This window comes from Vipera berus (genome assembly GCF_964194415.1).
Source record: "Vipera berus genome assembly, chromosome: 13".
NCBI lineage: Eukaryota > Metazoa > Chordata > Lepidosauria > Squamata > Viperidae > Vipera > Vipera berus.
The window spans coordinates 18,124,922-18,149,041 of NC_138216.1; the positions used below are offsets into that span (position 1 = coordinate 18,124,922).

Sequence of the window (24,120 nt, forward strand, 5' to 3'; positions counted from 1 at the left end):
AGGGGGAGCGGCTCTCGTCAGCCCCCAGGCCAGGTCTTAGCCAGGTGCTGGACCACAGTTGTTCTGAGGCCTGGGCTGGGGATTTCTCGCCATTGCAGCGAACAGCAGCCTTCAGCAGAGCTTTCTGGGGGAGATCCTGGGCCACCGGAGCCTTGGTGCACCCCCAGGTGAGTGACCCCCCAGCGATGGAAGTGGAATGGGCTTGACAAGGACCAGAAAACCCCTCAGGATGGAGGCCTCGGGCAGTGGGGACCCTTTGTTGCGTGGAGGTACTCCCCGCTCCCGAGGCATCGTGCGTGTCCAGAGTGGCCCTGCTCGGTCAGGGAGCGCCTGGCCACTGCAGTCCCTGCCCCGCACAGAGCTGTCGTCTGCTGATCCCTGGGCCGTTGCTGACCCGAAGGAGCCGTGCTGGCACTTCCTCACTGCCTTTGAGGGCCTGGAGCCCCTGACCGGTTGAGGAAGCTCTCCCTGTCCATTCCTGCCAAAAGTGGCAGAGAGGGGCATGTTTGTGGCGATGCCTCTCCAGAGATGGGAGCGCCGAACTTCTCTGTCTTCACAATTAGAACCCAGAGCCTGGCGGGGATATTTTTAGCTAATTTTTACATGTAAGACAAAACCATTTTAGGCATGCTTCTGTTGCTTCCATGGTTTGCTGTGGGAGATTCTTACCACTGTAGTTTGCCAAATAGCTTTGCTGGGCTTCACACAACAGGCTGTTCGATGAGTCCAGTGAACACAACTGCTGATGTGATGCCCCAACGGGCTGAACCCCCCTTGGGCCACCAGCAAGACGAAGAACCTGATCAGGGGCCACACTGTTGCTCTTTGTGCCCCAGTTGTCCTCGGAGACAAACGCTGCCAGAAGGTTCCATGGATGCTTCAGCCAGTTTGGGAGTATAGGTCGTCCTCAACTTATGGCCAGCCACTGGAGCTGCAATGGACCTCCCTAGGAGGGTACTTAGGGCCCAGATTCAAAATTTCAACCGTCGGGGTTCCCAGGGTCACGTGACTGCACTCAGTTTAGCAACCAAGCCATATTTACATGATTAGTACCATCCTGTGGTCATGACAGTTTTGCCAAAAAACACACATTTGCTTTTGCTTTACGGCAAAAGTGGCCCCTAGCAAAGCACGGGTTTGTTGTATGATTGCTGCCTGACTCAGTCTTGCATTATTTTCTAGGCCTTCAGCAATCATGGCAGCAGCACATGCAGGAGAGCGGATCTCTCCCTGTGCTAATCTCATCCGGCACATTAATGGTCAAAATACAGGCTGATCTCTGGGTGGCCCCGGGACACCCTCCTGGTCCTCAGTGAGTGTCAGGGCTGCTGTGGAGCTCCAACCATGACAAATTGTGCCAAATGTTTTCCTGAAACCAAGCTATAGTTTCACTCGCATTTCCGCAATCCACTAAAATTACCTAGTTAAAGAATAACAGCGACAATACTGTTCGTGTTCAAATTTTATCTAATGCTGTCTAGTGCATCAAATTATGGCTAAAATAAGTCCAGCCTTGGGACTTCTGTGTAAGTGCAATCACAAAATGTAGTTACGTTTCACCTTCTCAAGCCCGATCCCCAAATTGCCTTCTCAGTGCAATCTTAGTTCAAGCGGAGCTCCAGCCCTGCGTTGGCTCCTCCTGGGGCCAGAACATGCTGTGAAATGGGGTCCTTCCAGCCGCAGAGCACAGGTGTTCTGCTTGCTTCCTTTCTGTGGCCTTACTACTGTGTAGGGCGCTTTACGCATAGGGCTTTTTAAAAATCCAATTTGCAGCTTTCTGCTACTAACCCCCCGCCCCGCCCCACTCCAGAAGGCTTCTGAGGCAAGGAGAGGTGCTCCCTGCTTCCACGTTCATTGTGTGCCTGAGAATATAAGGCATTTAGAGGTCAGGAGACTCCCCTCCCTGGGATGTCCACAGCAGGACCCAGTGCATTATGGGTCACGCAAGGCACACTGCATCAGCAATGCAGCCCACGGTGACCTGTGATGCTCGGCCATTCTCTTCAGGTGAGAATTCAAGGGAAGGCAGCAGATTCTTTGGGGAGGGGCGCCTCCCCCCACTCCTCCTCTGCTCTCTTCTGCATGAGGCCTCCTGGAAGCCCCACAAATTAGCTTCTGACCAACACGAACACTATTCCCCAGGGAGCAGGTGGGGCTGGGATGCCCTGTGCCGGTGCCAAACGGGTCCCTCCAGGGCAGGCTGGCAGGTGCCAAACAGTCTTGAGTCGGGCGGCAGGGAGACCACCTCACTCCCCCTGGCAGTAGTACCTCCGGAAGAGCCGCTCGGCAGCGCATAGGCGCAGGGCCCGGTAAGTGTGCAGCAGCAGGCAGGGAAAGCGGTCCAGGAAGTACTGGATGAATCCGTGGGGCAGGCTGCCAAGGGCCTCCTGGACATTGCTGGGCAGTTCGTAGTAGTGATGCTTCTGAAGGAGAAAGAGTCCAGGTGCCAAGGCCCCCAAGGGGCAATGCCACACGGTGTGGCTGTGGCTGTGATGGTGGGACAGGAGGGGGACAGGAGGTGCCCGAGCAAATGGGGGCAGCCCACTCACTCAAGTGCCACTCGGCCGCAGAGGGCCTGGCATTCCCCAAAGAGCCCAGCCAGGGTTGGCAGAGTACCTTGTTCCTCATGGCTCGCAACAGGTCACGGACTGAGCTGCCCTGGTATCTTCGGAACTTCCTGAGATCTGGGAGGAGGTGAGAGGGGCCAAGAGGGTCAGCAAGGCTCCTGCAGTTCCCTCCCTCTCCCGGGCCGCCCAGTGGGTCCAGAGAGGGCAAGCGCCTACCTGCCTGTAGTGGGGCAGAAAGATGCGCCTGCCAATCCCCTCGCACCACCATCAGGCTCTCGGCCTCCAGGGTGCTGAGCAGGGGCCCGTCTGCCGGCTCCTTTTCAAGGCGGTCGCTGACATCCTGCGGATGGGAGGGAGTGGGCAGCAGGGCAGAGCGCGACTGCGAAGGGGAGCCAGGGGGAGTGTCCACCACCCAGGACTCACCTGGAAGAACTGCAGCTGCTTCTCAGGGCCCCAGAAGAAGGGGTGCTGGAGCACCTGGGCAGCTGAGGGGCGCAGGCGGGGGTCGCTGCTGATCATGGCTTCTATCAAGTCCCGCCCTGCCAGGTGGCCTGGGAGAGCAAGCAGGCAGGAACCTTCAGTGGGTCACCCCGAGGATTCACCTGCCATTTGTCACTACCTTTATCGCCCCCCTGCAAGGTAGGCTAGCCTAGCAGGCAGCAGGTGAAGCTGAGGGTCTTGGCCATGGCTGAGGCTGGAGATGAGCCAGGAGCTGCAGGGAGGCAGGGAGCTACCCCAGGTCCTGCTAGCCAAGAGAGGCTTAGAGGGGCTGGTTTAAGATCCCGAGTAGGCAGGGTGCAAGGGAGGGGGCTTCACACACACACACACACACACACACACACACACACACACACAGGGCCAAAGCATCCCACAGCACCCACTTACTGTGAGTGTCCTGCTGGAGCCTCGGCAGTTGGTAAGTGCCTACAAGAATGTTGGCCTGGCGATGGAAGCTGTGCCCAAAGGGATGCTGCCCGTGGGACAGGACGTAGTAGAAGATGCAGCCAGCAGAGAAGATGTCCACCCCACAGGTCTGCAAGAGAGAAAAAGGGAAGCCGTGGCCAGGAGCAGCAGCTTCCATGATTCTTTGACGGCCTTTGACGGCCACCTTTTCTCTGGCCCACTGGGAGGAGGTCAGGGGAAGTCCCCAAAGCCCCCAGGGAACTGGGACTTTCCACTCCTAGGCCCCAGGAAAAGCAGGGCAATCGGACTCACGGGGCTCTCCTGCGCATCCTCCCTGAGCATCTCGGGCGCGATCCACCCCTCCGTGCCAGGAATGCCCGAGCCGAGACTGAAGCTCTGATGCTCGCCCTGCAACTTCTTGCACAGGCCAAAGTCGGAGATGACGGCTCGGAACCACCCTTGCCCGTCAGGGACCGAGATCAGAATGTTGCAGGGCTTCAGGTCACGATGAGCTGGAAAGAAAAGGGTCCTCAGCACAAGCCTGGAGAACACCCAGCTTCCGTTTAAAGGGGGGGGGGGAGGCAACGGCCCTTGCTATGGGCGGAGTGTCTCACCTATGCTGAGGGAGTGCAGATGTGCCAGTCCGGACATGGTCTGTGACAGCAGGGAGAGCGGATCCACGCCTTTTCCAGGGAAGACGGAGCTCTCCACATACTGGAGGGGGCAGAAGGCAAGACAGCAGGGCAATCCTTGCCAGGAGCCCCCAGCATCAGGTCTGTCCTCCCCTCCCCCCACCCCGCTATGCAGAAACAACCATTAGTTCTTAAAGAATCTGCCAAGTCCCCCTATGGTAGATGGACTTTTTTCTGATAAACTGTAAAGTTCACAAGCATTTGGGAAGAGATCCTTCCAAACCACACTTGAAGCACTTAACCAAAAAGTTATTTCAAGCCCTCATACAGATACAGTTGGATTTTCCGTCATTTCCAAACATTTGGACTGGGGGAAAGGTAAGCCAGAATCTCCATGTTGAAAACGGGCAGCTCCAGGCTCAGGATGGCCCCACAAGGACAAGAAAAGCAAGGAGAACATCTGAACTGGCTGCCAGACTTCCCAGGCTTGTGAGAAGTGGTGTCGTTTCATATGACAGGTTTATGCAATGCAGCACATTGACTGTGATTATTGTACAGGGTGAGTTAATATTTTCCTCTTTGGAACAAAATTATTGCAGGGATGCGAGGGGGGGACCCGAGGGGGGTCCCGGCAGGCATGCCTCCTCACCTGCTGCAGGGTGGCAGAGCACAGCTCAAGGGCGATGTAGTGGAACTGCCCGTCGGCCTCGGTGCAGAAATAGCGCACCACATTGGGATGCGGATCCGACTCGCGCAGCAGCCGCACCTCGCGGTCCACCAGACGGACGCTGTCCAGAAGCAAACGCTTCACGGCCACGTCACGCCCATCAAAGCGGCCTCTGAAGAAGGAAGGGGTGGGGTGACGGGGAGGAATGGCTTCTCCTCTGTGCCCACCATGTCCCCCTCCCCTCCTCCCAAGAAGGCCCTCGCTCTGCCTCTGCCCTCTCGGGAAGCGCCAAAAGCCGGCGGGGCTCCTGTGAGGATGCCCAGCACTTCTGCATCCTGGACACCCAGAGGGAGGCCCATCCTTCAGGGTGCCAAGATTGGCTCTGAGCAACGCAGGACCCTCGGCCTGCAGGGAAGACCCCTTGGCTGGATTGCAGGGCTGGGCACTTGCTTCAGGGACCTGCCCCCCATTTACTCCGCTAGGAGCAGCTCCAACTCACCGGAACACAAAGGTGCCCCCCGCCCCCCGGCCCAGCACCTCCTGGGGCCTGAAGGAGAGCTTCCCCACAGTAACCATTTCTGGGGCTCCGCCTGCCGAGGGGAGAGAATAGGTGTCACCCTAGTGGCCGCTTCAACAGCCCCCCGTCCTTCCCCAACACGCCCTCTGCTAGCTGGGCAGGTACCCACCGGGTCCAGGGCTCTGGAGGGAGGCTTTGTCCACCGAGGCTGAGGAGGGGGGCTGGTCTGCCCCCTGGTTCAGCTCCAGGGACCCTTCAGGAGTCGTTCTTGAGAAATGGCTGGAGGCTGCAGGGGGCTGCTGGCCAGAGCTGCGCTCAGGCAAGACCCTCTGGGAGAGCAGCAGCAGGAATGAAAGGGGAAGAGACCACCTGCCTTTACTGCCAGGGGCCCCATCATCCGGCTGGAGCAAGACTAGCTACATCCTGGCAGAGACCCCCTCCCCACTGCTGGCCATGAAGGGTGCCTCCTCTAGCAGCTGGCAGGGACCGACGGGATCCTCTTCTGGCCTTGGCCCCGGGGCCTCCGCAATCCCCCCAAAGCCCAGAAAGCTGGATCAGGTGAAGCCCACTCACCCAGAGCAGGAGGCAGAGGAGCCCCCCGCCCCAACAGATGGAAGCCACGCCAACCACAACGAGCTCCCAGCTGCTGACTGAGGGATCCACTTCCACTGGAGCCTCCTTCCTGGCATGATGCCCCCAGGGCCGACCATCAGCCTGGTCCTCCTGTGGGCCCTCAGGGGCCAGGAACTGAAACAGACCAGGAAGCTCTTGGCAAGGACGGGGGGACACAGCCATCGCCCAGCCACACACCGTGGACTCTGTCCTGGAAGTGGGGCCAGCCAGGCCGGCTCTTTTGCCCCAGATGCCACCTGCAGCGGGGAAGGGGAAGAGGAGCAAGCACGCCCCTTGCTTCTGCCTCTTGCTCCCCCCCCCACATTAGCTTGTGACTGTTGGGGTGTTTGCAAGAAAAGCCTGGAGGACCCGAGGGCTGAATCGCTTGCTCTGTACCTTCCGACGATGACGGTGGGTGGAGCAGCCTGGAGTGCCAGGGTCGAGGCCGGGCACCCCTCTTCTCTTAGAAGGCCACCATCACCCGGACTGCAGCCCTTCCCCCCCCCCCGTCAGCCTTGGCCCCCTCTTGCCCATACCTCTTCGAAGAGGCTGTGAGCAGGGGAGTTGTGTGGCGCAACAGCCTCCGGGTTCCTCCGCAGGCTGCCAGGAAGGGCCCTCAGCATGGTGGTGTGGACTAGCGGGGGCATCTCGTGATGACCTGGAAAGAAGTCCCCCTGCTGAGTTGGGGGCCCTCCCCAAGGAGAGCACCCCATGGCTGGGCTCAGCCTGTCTGCGCTGCCTGCCTTCCAAAGCTTCAGTCATGCTGACCGGTTCTTTTCGTACGTTCCACCCCACCCTCTCCGCTCCCATCCAAGGCTGATCATCAGGGACCTTCAGTTCCTCCCAAATCTCCTACTCACTATCTCTCCCCCTCCCCTTTCTGAACCTCAGAGACCCTGGCATGACCCCTCCCCCTCTTGCAAAGGCGCCACAACCCCCTTCAGGGATCAGTGGGGAAAGGGGTTGAGCCCGGGCCTGCCAGTATGAACCTGTGTGTTCTCATGCAGAATGGCCCCTATGCGCACCATTCAGTCTGGGGGGGGGGCGTTCTTCCCCCACCATTCAGGGACTCTGGGCAACCTCTGGGGGGAATGGAGGCTGTCTCTCGGCGTGGGCCCCGGAGCCCAGAAACTCACCTATCAGCAGCCACTGGCTGTGGGGGAGGAAGATGGTGCCAGGCGGGTACTGGATGCCCGTGCTGGGTGTGATCTTGCACTCACCAGACCTTTGGATCATCACGTCACGTGTGATGGGACCACTGCCCTGGGCCAGAGCCACCCCCTGAGGCTGCAGGAGGCAGAGACAGCCCACTCAGCAGCAGGACCCCCAACCCAGCTACCCATTTTGTGCCCCACCAAGGGAACTCACCACCAGAGCCATGCCTTCATGCACCAGGGATGTCAAAGCGTAGAAACCCCCAGCATGTTTGCCCACATACAGGGTTGTGCTGAAACAAAAAGGGGGGGGCAGGAACGGTGAAGAAGCCCCTCTGTGGTACAGAGAACTGCCATGCAGATTTTGGTGAGATTCAGAAGGAGCCGAGTGCCTGGAGGTTAAGCTCTGGCTAGGCAGTGACAATCTAACACAGCATTCTTCAACCCACCTCCCAGGGTGGTTTTAGGGGAAAACAGGAGGAATGAGGGCTTGTGCACACCTCTGTGCCTTGCACAGAATAAAAGCGGAATATAAATCAGTTCAGTCCCAAAATCCAGGTGCACTGATGGCTCCACCATGCTCCTGTTCACCCACTCCCATGATGGCCCTTGATGGAGGGGCTGGGTGGCGGGTGCTGCGGGGGGGTCAAAGCTCTTGCCCAGAAGGGGGGGAGATATGGTAGCTAATGTGCAGCCAGGATTTATTTCCTAGAAGCTCCTGAAATGGCGGACCAGACGCCGCCTCCACCCCACTCCTTCTGCACCCCATTGTTTTTATGGAAACCAGGCAGCCAATGGCTTGCTCTCTTGCACCAAGGGGTCTGACCTGGCACTCTGCAGCCTGCCCCACTTTTCTTACACTTGTTCCCACAAATTCTCTTTGACTTCGCAGGAGACCCCAGGGAAATTTTCAAAAGAACTCACACAGCCCCACCAGAAAAGCAGTCTTAAAAATACAAAAAACAAAGCAAAGTTCATTTTGAAAAAAGAAAAGCAGTCTGAAAGGCACGCACACACACACACACACACACACACACACACACACCGTACATATGCATACAGTATATGTATGGTTCATGCTCTACCTTTCTATTCTGGCAAGTTTTCAAGGCAGCTGACAATAGGTTAAAACAAACATAGATTAAAACCAATACTAAATTGGAATTGAAAGACACTAAAGTTGGAAGGGGGCCTTGGGGCCATCTAGTCTAACCCCTGTCACAGTAGAAATCACCCAGGACAGACAGAGGGGCTGTTCAGTGGGCAGCCCACAGCCTCTCTGCATAACCCTTTGCCTTCTAAGGCTCAGCTGGATTCTACCTTCTTGTAACTTGACTCCATTTCACCGTGTTCTGCTCTCTTCTTCAGGCACAGTATAAACACACACACACACACACACACACACACACACACACTTCTTCTGGCATCTTTATTTCCTCCTGCCTCTTCCCTGGACTTTTTCCAGTTCCTCTGGGTTCTTCCTGGAGCACGATGGGGCAGCAGGTTGCAGGTCCCCCTCCAAGCCTCTTTCCAGGCGTTCCCAGCCTATACAGACTCCTGCTTTAGGAGGCTTATCAATGAATTCCGCTTTACAGAAGGAACTGCTGCTCTCTAGTCTCTTAATAACCCTTTAGGGTCTGTTCTAATGGCAGTCTGTGGTTTGCACAGTTGCCCGGAGCTCTTGAGGGACAAGTTAGCAAACAAAAACCCTAAGCTCTACTTCTCAGCCTTCTGGATCTCCATTTCTCCCCTCTTAAGTAAAGGTAAAGGTTCCCCCACACATGCGTGCTAGTCATTTCCGACTCTAGGGGCTGGTGCTCATCTCCGTTTCAAAGCTGAAGAGCCAGCGCTTCTCCGAGGACGTCTCCGTGGTCATGTGGCCGGCATGACTAGACACCAAAGGCGCACAGAGGGACGCTGTTACCTTCCCACCGGAGTGGTCCCTATTTTTCTACTTGCATTTTTACGTGCTTTCGAACTGCTAGGTTGGCAGAAGCTGGGACGAGTAACAGGCGCTCACTCTGCTACGCGGCACTTGGGATTCGACCCGCTAAACTGCCGATCTTCTGATTGACAAGCTCAGCGTCCTATCCCACTGAGCTACCATGTCCCTCCCCCCTCTTAGGCTCCCCACAAATACAGCTACGCCACCCCCAAATTTTTTTGACAGAACTGCTTTCCCAGAAGTCGCCCACAAGCTCTCCTGGGATTGACACTCACAGCAAAGGGGTCTTGGCCACAAAGTCCTTGCTAATCCGGAAGGTCCAGTTGAGGAGGGGTATCTTCTGAGCGTGCAGGATAAGGTAGCGCAGGCTCTCCATGGCTATGCTGAGGTGGGGTGCCCGACGCAGGCTGTCCTGGTGCCAGCTGTAGACGCCCACCACGGGTGATCCATAGTCCTGCACCCAGAGCACCTCTCCGCTCTCTTTGCCCACCGTCACCAGCCAGCCATCTCCGCTTGAGGCAAAATGGGCCATTTCTGTGCCAAGGTGGGGGGGGGAGAAGGCAGGCACTGGGCGTGGCAGCAGAGCTATACTTGAGTTGGAATGCCAGCCAAGCGCCAATCACAGGGTCAGCCGCCCTGCTAAATCCTGTCTTGTCTTTGACAGGATCTATCAAGCACTCTGGCAAGAGGGAGACTTTCAGGGCTATCAATTTCTAGATGTGAAAAGATCGCACATCTTTAAAAATAAGCTTACGTCACGTGGACTGGCTGATGAAACCAAGAGCTTTTGCAGGGAGAGCCTAATGTTTAATAGCAGAAGAGCACTCCCAAAATTTGCGCTAGGGGAGTGGGTGGGAAAGCTCCAGCTGCCCTCATCTGAACCCATCCCCCCCCAATCCCACAATGGGGTTAGAAGGGCTGGTCTTCTTCCTTCAGCTACTTGCCTGCCCTGTGACTCCACAGCCACATTCCCTGGAGCTCTGCAGCTGCCAAGGAAGGAGGGGGGCCTGGAGGGGGCAGTGCCGGCTGCCAGCTTGCTCTGCCCAGTTACTCACTGTAGTCAGAGTCCTGCTCATGGAAGGGAGCAGAGTAGTCCAGATAGGTGGCATTCCACTGCAGCTCCCGGGTCTTGGTATCATACATGGTGATGACATACTCTGCAGAGGAGAGCAAGATTGATTTACCCTCTCCCTCCACTTCTCCCCCTCTCCCTCTCTTTCTCCTCCTTCCTCTACACGCTGGTGTTTCTCCTCCTGAACATTCTCAGGGATGGAGGCTCACGGGATGCTTACCGCTGCGTCCGATGAACAACAAGGGGCTTATGGGGTGAAGCCCATCCCAGGCCTCTGGCGACAGCACGCTCTGCTTCTCCCCCGATGCCGGGTTCACAAGAAACCAGGTGTCCTCCTTTTTTCCTGGAAAATTGAGGAGGGGACACATATATTCCGGGGTGGGAACGGGCTCCAGCCTTGCCAATGCTTTGCACATCCTTCCGCAAGCCAAGGGTAGAGGCCCCCTCCCCCTCTTTCCCCACTGGCACCTGTGTAGATCACGCCATCGGAGCTGCGGCACGGAGAAGACTGCACCAGCTCCGGGATGGTGAAAGGCAGCTTCTACCAGAAAAATAAAAAAGAGAGACCCCCATTTGGCTCAGAATCACCTTTTAACAAATAAGGCTGGAATCATTAAGGCACCATCTGTAGCAGCTGATCCAGTGTTGCATTTTGGCGCACGATGCTTGGAACATGCATGACCTCTGTGCCAATAACTATCAGTGTGGTAGCCACGCAGATGCCCCTCGAATTGTGCACCCAGAGGAGGCATGGAGGCCTTCAGGATTCCAGGCCTCCAGAAAGCCTCTAAGCAAGAACCTCCATTCACCCAATAAAAGCAGGGGGCCAATTATTCCCTTTTGCCATTAGCATCCTGTCTTCTCTAGAATAAAGCTCACGACAATCAAGAAGTAGCCAGGAAACTCTCCCAGGTGTCTTTAATTGCTCAGGATCAACCCCTCCGGGCAGTGGTGGGATTCAAATAGGTGAACAACCGGTTCTCTGTGTGTAAGCCGCTTCCAGAAGTCCATTCTGGGCCTGGGCAACAAAAAATTAACTACCGGTTCTGCCAAAGTGGTGCGAACCAGCTGAATCCCACTACTGCCTCCAGGCATATTCTGCATCCCTCAAGACTATGGAATTCCTTGCTCAAACCTGGTGGCTCTAAGCCGGTGCAGTGGACAGCTTCTCATTTCCTTCTTCTGTAAGTGAGATCTACCGAACTTACTGAAGTTTGACAAAATAGACCATAGCCTACTTCTTGGTAAGAGAGAAAAATGTGGGATAGCATCAGATGGATCCGTAATTGACTAACCAACCACCCTCAAAGTGTACTCCCTAATGGAACCACATCTACATGAAAGGAAGTGAGCAGTGGGGTACCCCAAGGTTCCGTTTTAGGCCCAATACTCTTCAATATCAAGGGGAACTCATCAAATTTGCAGACAACAAGAAGCTGGCAGGAATAGCCAGCACCTCAGAAAATAGGCTCAAGATGCAGAAGGATCTTGACAGGCTTGAACACTCTAAAACCATCTAACAAAATGAAATTCAACATAGATAAAAGTAAGGTTTTACACTTAGGCAAGAAAAAACAAATGTACAGGTGTAGAATGGAACCTGGCTCCACAGCAGTAACTGCAAGAGGGATCTTGGAGTTCTACTGGACAATCACTTAAATATCAGCCGGGGGGGGGGTTTGACAACAGCTACCAAAAGAGCCAATGCAATCGAATATTGCATTAAGAGAGTCTGTGCTTCATTCTAGGGGGTGTCTTCGGCCAGCAGAAACACTGGCAACAGCAGAAGCCCCAGGTGGACCCCCCCCCCGAGGTGACCTGGCCCCCACTTCCACTCTCTTCTTTAAGGCCATCATAGCCTCTTATAGATCAATTTCCCCATCAGTTGAACAACCCAGGACTTTGAGGTTCAAGGAGTCCAAAGGTGCTTTTTCATGAGGCAACTGGACTTTCTGGTTTTTCTTTGAAGACGTTTCACTTCTCATCCAAGAAGCTTCTTCAGCTCTGACCAGGTGGTGGGGAAGGGAAGGATTTATACTCCTTGCAGACAGTAGGTCATTTGCATTCTTTTAGAGAGTTGTTGAGACCACTTGGATGTTTCTCTGTGTCCTTAGGGTCACCTGAGTAGTGCAAATAGTGCTTTCTTGGAACTGCTGAAAGGACTGTGTTGTAGACTGGAGATAGATGATGTCGTATCCCTGTTCAAATTTGACCTAGATGGCCTCATTGACCCCTCTTTCAAACCAGTGGTCCTCTCTGTCCAAAATGTGGACTTTGCTGTCTTCAAAAGAGTAGCCTTTGTCTTTTAAAGGCAGATGGACCGCTGACCCTTGTCCTGATGGGTTTGTTCTCCTATGTTGTGCCATATATTTATGAAGTGGTTGTTTCATTCCCCCAATGTACAGATCTGCACAAGGCTCACTGCATTGTACTGGTGAGAGGGGGAGAGATCTGGCATTATCTACTGTATCTCCAGTCTACAACACAGTCCTTCCAACAGTTCCAAGAAGGCTCCACACCAATTTGCACCACTCAGGTGACCTTGAGGGCACAGATAAACCTCCAGATGGCCTCAATGATTCTCTAAAAGAGTGCAAATGAACAGCAGGAATATGAATCTTTCCATTCCCCACCATAGAACTGAAAGAAGCTTCTTGGATGAGAAGTGAAAAGTCTTCAAAGAAAGACAAAAAGGACAAGTATAAGAAGTGGAAAGAGGGGCACATAACTAAGGCAGAATATCAGCAAACAGCCCGTCCCTGCAAAGATGAAGTGAGGAAAGCTAAGGCTCAAAATGAACTAAGGCTTGCGACCAAAGTCAAAATAACAAAAAAACCTTCTTTCAACGTGTTAAAAAACAAGAAAAAACCTAAGGAAATGATTGGTCCATTAGTGGGGGAAAGTGGCAAGAAGGTGACAAGCAACAGGGAGAAAGCAGGACTATTTCACTTGTTTTTTTGCATCCGTCTTTACACAAAGGGAAAAACAATCCAACTTATGAAAAACAGTAATGTAAAAAACAGACTACAAACGCAAGTTAAGATAGGCAAGAAAATGGTAAGTGAGCACCTGTCCAGCCTCGATGAGTTCAAATGACCAGGACCAGACGGATTACACACCAAGGTTCTCAAGGAACTGGCAGATGTGATCTCAGAACCACTGAACTATATTTTTCAAAGATCCTGGAGCACTGGGGAACTACCAGAGGACTGGGAAAGAGCTGATGTAGTTCCCATTTTCAAAAAAGGAAAAAAAATGGATCCAGGAAACTACAGACCTATCAGCCTGACCTCAATACCTGGCAAAATTCTGGAAAAGATAATCAAGCAATAAATCAGCAAACACCTAAAGGCAAACAAAGTCATTACCAAAAGCCAACATGGGTTGGTCAAACCAGATCATGCCAGACAAATCTTATTGCATTCTTTGACCAGGTGACAAAATTAGTGGACCAGAGGAATGCTGTGGATATAATTTACTTGGACTTCAATAAGGCATTTGATAAAGTAGACCACAACCTACTACTTGATAAGATAGAAAAATGTGGATTAGACAGCATCACCACCAGATGGATTCATAGCTGGCTGACCGGCCGTACTCAGTGTGTGGTCCTCAATAGAACTGCATCTATGTGAAGGGAAGTGTGTAGTAGGGTACCCCAAGGCTCTGTTCTGGGCCCAGTGCTCTTCAACATCTTCATCAAGCTCTTCAACATCTTCATCAACGATTTGGACGAGGGGATAGATGGGGAACTCATCATCAAATTTTCAGATGACACCAAGCTGGCAGGAATAGCCAGAAGACAGGCTTAAGATACACGAGGTTCTGGACAGACTTGAACACTGGGCGCTATCCAACAAAATGAGTTTCAATGTGGAGAAAAGCAAAGTCTTACATTTAGACAAGAAAAACCAAATGTACAGGTATAATATAGGTGGTACCTTGCTCAATAGTAGTAACTATGAGAGGGATCTCGGAGTCCTAGTGGGCAATCACTTCAATATGAGCCAGCAGTGTGCTGCAGCTGCCAAAAAAGCCAACACAGTGCTAGGCTGCATTAACAGAGGGATAGAATCAAGATCACGTGAAATGTTAATACCACTTTACAATGCCTTGGTAAGGCCACACTTGGAATACTGCGTCCAGTTTTGGTCACCACAATGTAAAAAAGATGTTTTGACTCTAGAAAGAGTACAGAGAAGAGCAACAAAGATGATCAGGGGACTGGAAGCTAAAACATATAAGGAACGGCTGCTGGAATTGGGTAGGTCTAGTTTAACAAAGAGAAGGGTGAGGGATGACATGATAGCAGTGTTCCAATATCTCAGGGGCTGCCCCAAAGAAGAGGCAGTCAAGCTATTCTCCAAAGCACCTGAAGGCAGGACAAGAAGCAACGGATGGAAACTAGTCAAGGAGAGAAGCAACCTAGAACTAAGGAGAAACTTCCTGACAGTGAGAACAATTAACCAGTGGAACAACCTGCCTCCGGAAGCTGTGAATGCTCCAACACTGGAAGTTTTTAAGAAGAGTCTGAAATGGTATCGGATTTCCTGCCTAAGCAGGGGGTTGGACTAGAAGACCCCCAAGGTCCCCTTCAACTCTATTGTTATTGTTATTATTACAAGAAGAAAGTCCAGTTGCCTCATGAAAAAGCATCTTTGGGATAAGTATGACCCGGATGACTGAGAATCTCCATAGACATTCAGGGAGCCCGTCCAACTTTCTCTCCCGGCCCCTTCAGGGCAAATGCCCACAGGATGGCTCCCCTCCCCCCGCTTTACCTCCCCACGAGTAAAACCCAGCATGGGCCACCTTGACTCAGGTGTGCCCCGCCCCCCGTTCTTGGCCACTTACCATCAGCCCCCCCTCGTCTTTGCCCCCCACCACATACAAGCTGCCATCGCTGGGGTCCGGGAGAAACGCGGGCCTGGACAGAGAAGACGAGAAGGACGCTGGGCCTGGACAGCTCCTCCGGCACGAGGCCGCCCAGGCCGCCTGGGCAACCGGCCTCGGGGCTGCTGGACCACCCCCGTTTCCCTCCGCCGCCCTCGCCCTCCTCCTCCTCCTCCTCGGCTGCCTTATGCGCGGGGGGGGGGAAGCGGGACGCGCCTCCTCCGCGTCGGAACCAGCTCGGCCGGCGCCACTCACTCGGCCTCTCCGCGGGGCACCAGCAGGGGCGGATCTGAAAGCAGAGCAGCGCCCGTCAGAGCCGGGAAGAGACTCCCCCTCGGACGCCCCTGGGGGCCCCCGCAGCCCCGCCCGCCGCTCACCCTCCTTCAGCGCCCATCGCGGGTCCCCCGTGGCCGGGCTGACTGCGCGGAGGCGCCCGTCCAGCGTGGCCACCAGGAGCGGCGGCAGCTCCGGCTCCGATTCTGCCGTTGCGGGCCAGCCGGCCAGAGTCTGCGGAGAAGGGAGAGGCAGCGGGTGGACCCGGAGCCAGACCGCCGGCCGCGCCGTCGAAGGAAGGTGGGCCGGGACTTTCCGGAACCGGCCCGGCACCGCTCCTGCGCGGGAGACCGGACAAACCCGCGCCCGGGAAAACGCAGCCTCCCTGCCGGGCCGCTGCACCGGGAGCCACTGCGCGGGGCGCCCGTCGGGGGAGGCTGCGCGGCCCGGCGCGGAAGAGAGCGGGCTTTGGGGAGTCCAAGCTGGCGCCCTCCGTCAAAGGCGAGATGCAGCCCGGCCAAAGAGCCGACTTGGGCGACTCGGGGAGAGCGGCGCCCGGCGAGGGTCGAGGATCAGTCCGCCTGGGGCTCCGGCCTCTCCATCTCTGCCCCAGCGCGGGTCCCCACCCGCCTCCGCGGACACTCTCCCGCCCTCCCTTCCGTGGGAGCAAACCCCGCGGAGCTCTGGCAGCTCAGCCGGCCTCTTGAGCAGCCTCCCCTCGGGGAAGGAGGGAGGCCGCGCCCCGCCTGTACCTGCGCCAGCAACAGCAGCAACGGGAAGCGCCGCGGGGTGGGCGCTCGGCCGTGGCCGGTCGGGGGCTGCTCCTCGGCCTCGCCCATGGCAGCCCCGCCACGCCGCGGCTCCCTGGCCTGCGCCGCCACCCTGCCTGCTGCCCGCGGGGAGGAACCGGACTCTGCCGGCCGGCCTCCGCCCCAGATCCGGCTCCCGGACGGCACCGGCCTCCCAGCGCGCCCGCCTCAACCGCCTCGCCCCACCTCGCCCGGCCTGGCCCTCCCCCGCCGGGGAGCGCGCCCTCCGGACATGCTCAGAGGCACCCGGATCTGGTACAGCTCGGCCTCGGCTGGCCGCCGCTCGGCAGAGGCTCCGGGCAGCTACAGGGGGGGGGGACAGCTGAAGGGACGGCGGTCTGTCTGCCCGCCGAGCACTAACTCCCTGATGCATGAATGGACAGTTCGCACTACGCGCCGAGCTGTAAACAAGGTGTACAATTATTCTGGCTGGTTCACACGACTGTTAATGCAGAGCGAAACAACCCCTTCAAGTAGCCCGCCCAGCGAGCCAGGCCGGGGCGGCGGCGGCCGGGCTTCCCGTCGGACGCCTTCGCAGAACGCCTTAGGCACGTCTGAGTGTCCTCGCTGCGTCCCTTTGGTCGGGTTCCTACATCAGCCAAGCTACAGCCATCCAGGTCGGGGATGCCTCGAAGGTGCTTTTCAAAAGGCAACTGGACGTTGTTTTTTCCTTAGGCAAGAAGCCTCTTCAGTTATCCGCAGGACCCGGGGCAGAAGCGGGGTCAGCCTCCCCTCCGGCCGCAAACGAGGAGCGCTCGGGGCCCTCTGGACGCGGACTCGCCTCCACCCTGCAGGAAGAGAAACCCGCCCGACCGGTTTCTCTCCGCCGCGGGCCAAACTGTCTCGCCCTCCAGCGGGAAAAAGTCTCCCTGGGATCCGGGGACGCAGGCGGCGGGAGCCGCGACCTCACGCGCGGGCTCGGGGGGGGGGCGCGAGTGGGCAGAGACTGTGCGGGGCTCTGCCCCCCCCCACGTTTCCCTCCAGCGTCCCAGCTTCCAAGGCTGCCCCTCCCGGGCCCCCTGCGGAGCCCGTCCTAAGCAGGGCCGCTGGCTCGACTCCCGACAGCCCGGAAAGGTAGCGAGGGTGCCTTGCAGGCCCCGTTGAACAAACTAAGCTGGGCGGCGGAGGCGCAGGGAAAAGCAAAGGCCGGTGTGCAGGAATAGCAGCCCCTCCCCCCCTCCCCCCCCCGCACAGGCTCTGGGACCCCAAGGTCCTAATCGCCCTGCCGGGCACACAAGGAAACCCTCCGCTGGGCAAAAAATGCTCAAATATGACACAATAAACTCACACACCGCGTGCCAATATCTTTTTTGGGGGGTGGGGGTGGGGAGAGGCGCCTTCGATTGAGTGCTGACTCCTGGAGACTGCCTGGCTCTGTCCCTGCACTTTTCTTGGCAAGGATTCCAACAGTGTTTGCCGGCCCCCTCCTTCCCAAGGCTGAGCCTGAGCAAGTACACTGCCCTGCTTTGGTGCCCAAGGCAGGACTAGAACCCATCACATCCTGGATTCTAGTTTGATGTCCCTACAAGGGTCTGCTATCTTCCAATATAGCCAACATAATTAAAAACCATCAGTAACGAGTTATTTTTGCTTATTCTGTTTGCTCATTAATTGAGACGCCTCTGTGATTTCTTTGTATGCCTCCCCCCATTTTATTCTCAAGTGGGCTGTGCTCTCGGGTATTCCCCACTAACGCTCCCCGTGGGGCTTGAGGCACAAAAAGCTGGCCTCTCCATGGCTTTGCTTTCTGATGCCAGCTGGGAAGCCTCACCTGGGTCCCCCCAGGCAGAAAAATCACAAACCGCCATCGCGAAAGCAAGAAAGATCAGAGCAGCGGATGGCCCAGGGGGCTGGTGGTGCCGGAGCAGGTTCTGGGCCTCCCTGCAGAAAGGCAGCCACAGTGGATCACCTCGGGAAAAAAGCTTCTTCCCAAAAGGACATGCAGGGACATCCACCCAGTTGGGACTGTCCTACGAAACCCCAAGGATGCAACTGTCCTGAAATGATTTGGCTCTTTGCCTTTTGAGAGACACGGAGCCCAGCCTCCGGGCCGACAAAGCAGAGCGCCCTCTGGTGCATCTGAGAAAGGATGACGCAGCAAAAGAAGCTGCTCATTAACGATCTTTAATTGAAAAGGTGGATTGATTTTACAGAGGAAAAGAAAGAAAACGGTTGGACAAGTTTACCTTTGAAATATTCTAGCCATCTTTCCCATCTTTTCCTTCTCCCCAACAGGAAATGCTATTTTGCCTGGGAAGCAGGAACTGCTTGGAGAGCACAACCCTGCTGGCCATTATCCACTAGAAAGTTTCGAAAAAGAGGAAAAAGCGAAGGAATTTGGGATACAAGGCAGTTCAAAAAGAGAAACTGGAGCACAGCTGCCTAGAGGAGAGCCAAGATACGTTGATTCTCAGGTTAAGGGACAACAGGAAGGTGGAAGACTCTTGAAAACAAGAAACTGGAAATACAGTCTCCTTCTGTTGGGGGACACAGCTTTGGAAACAGTTCTGGATGCAGAGGGAGCTTTGGGGCCCTTATTTTTCTTGGGAAAAATATATGAAGTTTGGATTTATTTGTCAGGATCTATCTGCAGTCATCTTCCGCTCATGCACAGGCTGCCGAACATCCCCATGGGGGAGGTGTTGCTGGTACAACCCAAGTTCACTCTCTTCTCAACGAATGCAAGCCATTTGGGACGAGGCTCTTTCCCTGAAGCTGCATTTCTCCAAGTGCCTCCTTCACAAGGCTTCTCTCTCTGCAGAATCTTCTTCTGAGCAACTGCAGATTCATCCAGGTTGGCTTTGGCCAATATAGACACGCATCAGGGCCATTTCCGGAGGCCAAGTATTTCCCTGGAACCTTTTCTTTATGGGGCTCTCGGGAACACGGACCTCAGACAATGCCAGGAAGATGGGAAAGCCAATTGCATGTGCCTTGGGGTTATTGGCATCTCTTCATTGCGTAATTCAATGAAGCTATGAGCTATGCCGTGCAGGGCCACCCAAGACGGACAGGTCATAGCAGAGAGTTCTGACAAAACGTGATCCACTGGAGAAGGAAATGGCAACCCACTCCAGTATCTTTGCCATGAAAACCCTATGGACAGTACCAAAAGGCAAAACGATATGACGCTGGAAGATGAGCCCCTCAGGTTGGAAGGCGTCCAATATGCTACTGGGGAAGAGCAGAGGGCTAGTACTAGTAGCGCCAGAAAGAATGAAGCGACTGGGCCAAAGCCGAAAGGACGCTCAGCTGTGGATGTGTCTGGTGGTGAAAGGAAAGTCCGATGCTGTAAAGATTTTTCCTCCATAGGAACCTGGAATGTAAGATCCATGAATCAAGGAAAGCTGGACGTGGTCAAACAAGAGATGACAAGACTAAACATCGACATCTTAGGTATCAGCGAACTAAAATGGACAGGAATGGGTGAATTTAATTCAGATGACCATCAGGTATACTACTGCGGGCAAGAATCCCTCAGAAGAAATGGAGTAGCCTTCATAGTCAATAAAAAAATAGGAAAAGCAATACTGGGATACAATCCTCAAAATGACAGAATGATCTCAGTTCGAATCCAAGGCAAACCATTCAATATCACAGTAGTCCAAGTCTATGCCCCAACCACCGGTGCTGAAGAGGATGAAATTGACCGGTTCTATGAAGCCCTACAGCACCTTATAGAACTAACACCCAGAAATGATGTCCTTATCATCATGGGGGATTGGAATGCTAAAGTAGGAAGCCAAAAGATAACTGGAATAACAGGCAAGTTTGGCCTTGGTGTACAAAATGAAGCAGGGCACAGGCTGATAGAATTTTGTCAAGAGAATACGATGGTCATAGCAAACACTCTTTTCCAACAACCCAAGAGACGGCTTTACACATGGACATCACCAGACGGTCAACACAGAAATCAGATTGACTATATGCTCTGCAGCCAAAGATGGAGAAGCTCTATACAGTCAGTAAAAACAAGACCAGGAGCTGACTGTGGCTCAGACCATGAGCTTCTTGTTGCAAAGTTTAGGCTTAAATTAAAGAAAGTAGGGGAAAGCGCTAGGCCAGTCAGGTATGAATTAAATCATATCCCTGTTGAATATACAGTAGAGGTGACAAATAGATTTAAGGAATTAGATTTGATAGACAGAGTGCCTGAAGAACTATGGACAGAGGTTCGCAACATTGTACAACAGGTAGCAACCAAAACCATCCCAAAGAAAAAGAAATGCAAGAAAGCAAAATGGCTGTCTGAGGAAGCTTTGCAAATAGCTGAGGAAAGGAGGGAAGCGAAAGGCAAGGGAGAAAAAGAAAGATATGCCCAATTAAATGCAGAATTCCAAAGAATAGCTAGAAGAGATAAGAATGCCTTCTTAAATGAACAATGCAAAGAAATAGAAGAAAACAATAGAATAGGGAGGACCAGAGATCTTTTCAAGAAAATTGGAGAGATGAAAGGAACGTTTCATGCAAAAATGGGCATGATAAAGGACCAAAATGGCAGGGACCTAACAGAGGCTGAAGAGATTAAGAAGAGGTGGCAAAATTACACAGAAGAACTATACAAGAATGAGCTTAACGTCCCTGATAATCACAATGAGGTGGTCACTAACCTCGAGCCAGACATCCTAGAATGTGAAGTGAAGTGGGCCTTAGAAAAGCTGAGCAACAACAAAGCTAGTGGAGGTGACAGTATTCCAGCTGAGCTATTCAAAATCTTAAAAGACGATGCAGTAAAAGTGCTACACTCAATTTGCCAGCAAATTTGGAAAACTCAACAGTGGCCACAGGATTGGAAAAGATCAGTTTACATTCCAATTCCAAAGAAAGGCAGTGCCAAAGAATGTTCAAACTATCGCACCATTGCACTCATTTCTCATGCTAGTAAAGTTATGCTTAAAATTCTACAAGCTAGACTCCAGCAGTATGTGGATCGAGAACTACCAGAAGTACAGGCAGGATTTCGAAGAGGCAGAGGAACTAGAGATCAAATTGCTAACATACGCTGGATCATGGAGAAAGCTAGAGAGTTCCAGAAAAACATCTACTTCTGCTTCATTGACTATGCTAAAGCCTTTGATTGTGTGGATCATAACAAACTCTGGCAAGTCCTTAAACAGATGGGCATACCAGACCATCTTATTTGTCTCTTGAGAAACCTATATGCAGGCCAAGAAGCAACAGTGAGAACTGGACACGGAACCACTGATTGGTTCAAAATTGGGAAAGGAGTCCGGCAAGGCTGTATACTGTCGCCCTGCCTATTTAACTTATATGCAGAGCACATCATGAGAAAGGCAGGGCTAGATGAATCAAAAGTTGGAATTAAGATTGCCGGAAGAAACATCAACAACCTAAGATATGCAGATGATACCACTCTAATGGCAGAAAGTGAAGAGGAACTAAAGAGCCTCTTGTTGCGAGTGAAGGAGGAGAGTGCAAAAGTTGGGTTGAAACTTCACATTAAGAAAACCAAGATCATGGCATCCGGCCCTCTCAATTCCTGGCAAATAGATGGGGAAGAAATGGAGGTAGTGACAGATTTTATTCTCCTGGGCTCCAAGATCACTGCAGATGGGGACTGTAGCCAAGAAATTAAAAGACGCTTGCTCCTTGGGAGAAAAGCCATGGCAAATCTAGACAGCACACTAAAAAGCAGAGACATCACCCTGTCAACAAAAGTGCGTATAGTCAAGGCTATGGTCTTCCCAGTTGCAATGTATGGCAGTGAAAGTTGGACCATAAGAAAGGCTGAGCGCCAAAGAATTGAAGCCTTTGAACTGTGGTGCTGGAGAAGACTCCTGCGAGTTCCTTGGACTGCAAGGCGATCAAACCGGTCAGTCCTCGAGGAGATCAACCCTGACTGCTCTTTAGAAGGCCAGATCCTGAAGCTAAAACTCAAATACTTTGGCCACCTAATGAGAAGGAAGGACTCACTGGAGAAGAGCCTAATGCTGGGAAAGATTGAGGGCAATAGAAGAAGGGGACGACAGAGAATGAGGTGGCTGGATGGAGTCATTGAAGCAGTAGGCGTGAGCTTAGATGGACTCCAGAAGATGGTAGAGGACAGGAAGGCCTGGAGGAACATTGTCCATAGGGTCGCGATGGGTCGGACACGACTTCGCAACTAACAACAACAACAACAAAATATCCTCTGAAATTAACTGCAAATGTTGTGTCTTTGGACCTGCTGACACCAAGAAAGATCCCAGAAGTCAGTGAGGATAAGGCTAAGTCCGTGAGAGCATTCCCAATCCCTGAATCCAGTGGGGTTGCCTAATCCTACTTCTTGCATTTTGACGCCAGAGGTGTTTCTGGCACTGAGATGCTGGGATGCCTTACCTGTGCAGCTTTTTCTTCTAGTCCCAGGACTCTCCGGTCTTGGGGTGAAATGCGGGGCGAGTGCCATCACAAATTAGCCTGGGAGGAGGCTAAGCAGACTCCCTGCCCCCAAGGATGGCAAAACAGATCAGGAACGTTCCATGGGACATTTTCTTGATTTCTCAGGAAAGAAGCAAGACTGCGAGGTGAGCAAGACGGGCTAGTGTAGAGTGTGCGTTCTTCTTAAAAACAGCTCTCGACTGGGTGGTTGAAGGGAAGAGGCAGCTGCACAATGAAGGCTGTTGATAGGCAAGACACAAATCCTCCCACATCCAAGGCTGCCACTTCTAATCCCACATCCAGGGTTGCTGTTGCCTGTCTCTCTCCTCTGTTCATCTGAAAAAATGCACAGGAGCCGTCTCTGGAATCCACGGCTTCCAAAATTGTGGGCCCCCAACTAATCCTGGGAGAGGAAGTTGGCAGCCCACAGATATCTTGACCTGCCCAGAAACAGCCATGCCGCTTAAAGACATGCCCGGTTGGTCTCGCAGGAAGAGGGTGCTTGCTGTAGCTGCATGCGACACTCCCTTGCTTGGAGGACTTTGCCAGTTGATGGGAAATTTATTCAGTAATGAACAGAGGGGGATTCCAGACCCCCCAGATGATGAAGACCACTTTTAAGAGAGGAGGCAGGGGAAACAGAACCCAAATCCAAGCTGTAGCTTCTCTCCAGATAGACTGGGGGCGGGGGGGAGGAGCTGTCTTCACATGCTCAAGGGTGCTCCCAGACACTCCAGTGGCAAGTGCTTTGATCCAAAATGCAGCCCTGTTCCTCCAGGAGGCTGGCAGAGAGGAATGCCTCCCCAGCTCCCCTCCCTCCCTCCTCACTTAAAAGGAACCGTCCAAGCAGAGTTGAGGCTAAAAGATCAGAGCTACCAGTAGGCAGGAGAAAAACAGAAGCCAGGCAGCGGATCTCGTGTTCTACTCCAGCAATGCAAGCAGGAGACTCTTTCAGCTGCACAGGGCAGTTGCAGGCACATCACTTGTTTTGCTCATCAGCCAGATGACACAGTGCCACTGCTAGAGCATTAGTTGACAGTGCTCACATCATACGTGCAGGAAAGAAAATGGCTCCATGCCTCCCCTTTCCCCCTCCCCCGGTGGGCCTCCTGGCACCCTTGCCCACAAAGCAGGAGGGGAGCAGCAGGGCAGAGGAGGTGGGGGCCAGCAATCTCTCCTTCCCATTCCAGGAGAGCAACAGGACTTGGTGGTTGGATGAGTTTCAGAGCAGAAATTCCTGCTTACTTGAAGCTTCAGAGAATGCAGCATCCATAGCAGTGATTCAGCACCAGACCACTGAAAATTTGTTATTTTGGATATGCATGAATTAAGCAAGAATCACAAAAGGTCTATTGGCAGCTAAAAATGTAAGATACCAATTAAAATCCAGCTACAAGATTCAACAAGACATGTGTCATTTTGTTTCTATGGGCCCCTGGCTCTATTCAAGCCACGGAGTCTGATCACAGATGAAATGTGTGTGATCATCTATTTGAGCTGCAACTCTCTGCAAATAAGCTGGCTGAACCCAGGGAGATTTACGTCTTATGGAGAAACTTGTTTAGGACTGCACGGATCCCGTTTTCAGGGTAATCCAGAGCTGTTGATTGTAGCAGAGGCACCATGTTTACCCAAGTTAGACTAAGATAAATACAAGTAAGTTAAGAGTTCAATGGGATCAAGTTTATTACCACACCT

The 24,120-nt window shown here is 53.5% G+C and overlaps 1 protein-coding gene across 1 annotated transcript; it reads right to left on the bottom strand.

Moving 5' to 3' along the window:
• Positions 1 to 1,461: 1,461 nt before the first annotated feature.
• ERN2 (endoplasmic reticulum to nucleus signaling 2) lies at positions 1,462 to 16,162 on the bottom strand. Its single transcript, XM_081338299.1, has 22 exons — positions 15,988 to 16,162; positions 15,340 to 15,469; positions 15,218 to 15,251; positions 14,924 to 14,996; positions 10,538 to 10,610; positions 10,290 to 10,412; positions 10,053 to 10,154; positions 9,273 to 9,531; positions 7,267 to 7,345; positions 7,035 to 7,185; positions 6,435 to 6,556; positions 5,860 to 6,033; positions 5,456 to 5,615; positions 5,269 to 5,359; positions 4,752 to 4,941; positions 4,085 to 4,184; positions 3,783 to 3,982; positions 3,453 to 3,600; positions 2,991 to 3,118; positions 2,784 to 2,907; positions 2,617 to 2,684; positions 1,462 to 2,423 (listed from the first exon to the last, which is right to left on the bottom strand). The coding sequence occupies exons 1-22, from the start codon at positions 16,072 to 16,074 to the stop codon at positions 2,247 to 2,249; spliced, it is 2,793 nt and encodes a 930-aa protein (XP_081194425.1). The 5' UTR covers positions 16,075 to 16,162; the 3' UTR covers positions 1,462 to 2,246.
• Positions 16,163 to 24,120: the final 7,958 nt, after the last annotated feature.

Excerpts from the sequence above, each read along its gene's own strand:
- ERN2 (XM_081338299.1), bottom strand. The coding sequence starts at position 16,074 with ATGGGCGAGGCCGAGGAGCAGCCCCCGACCGGCCACGGCCGAGCGCCC. Across the intron at positions 15,252-15,339 it reads GCGATGGGCGCTGAAGGAGG|ATCCGCCCCTGCTGGTGCCC; the intron begins GTGAGCGGCGGG and ends CTCTGCTTTCAG. Across the intron at positions 3,119-3,452 it reads GCTCCAGCAGGACACTCACA|GCCACCTGGCAGGGCGGGAC; the intron begins GTAAGTGGGTGC and ends TTGCTCTCCCAG.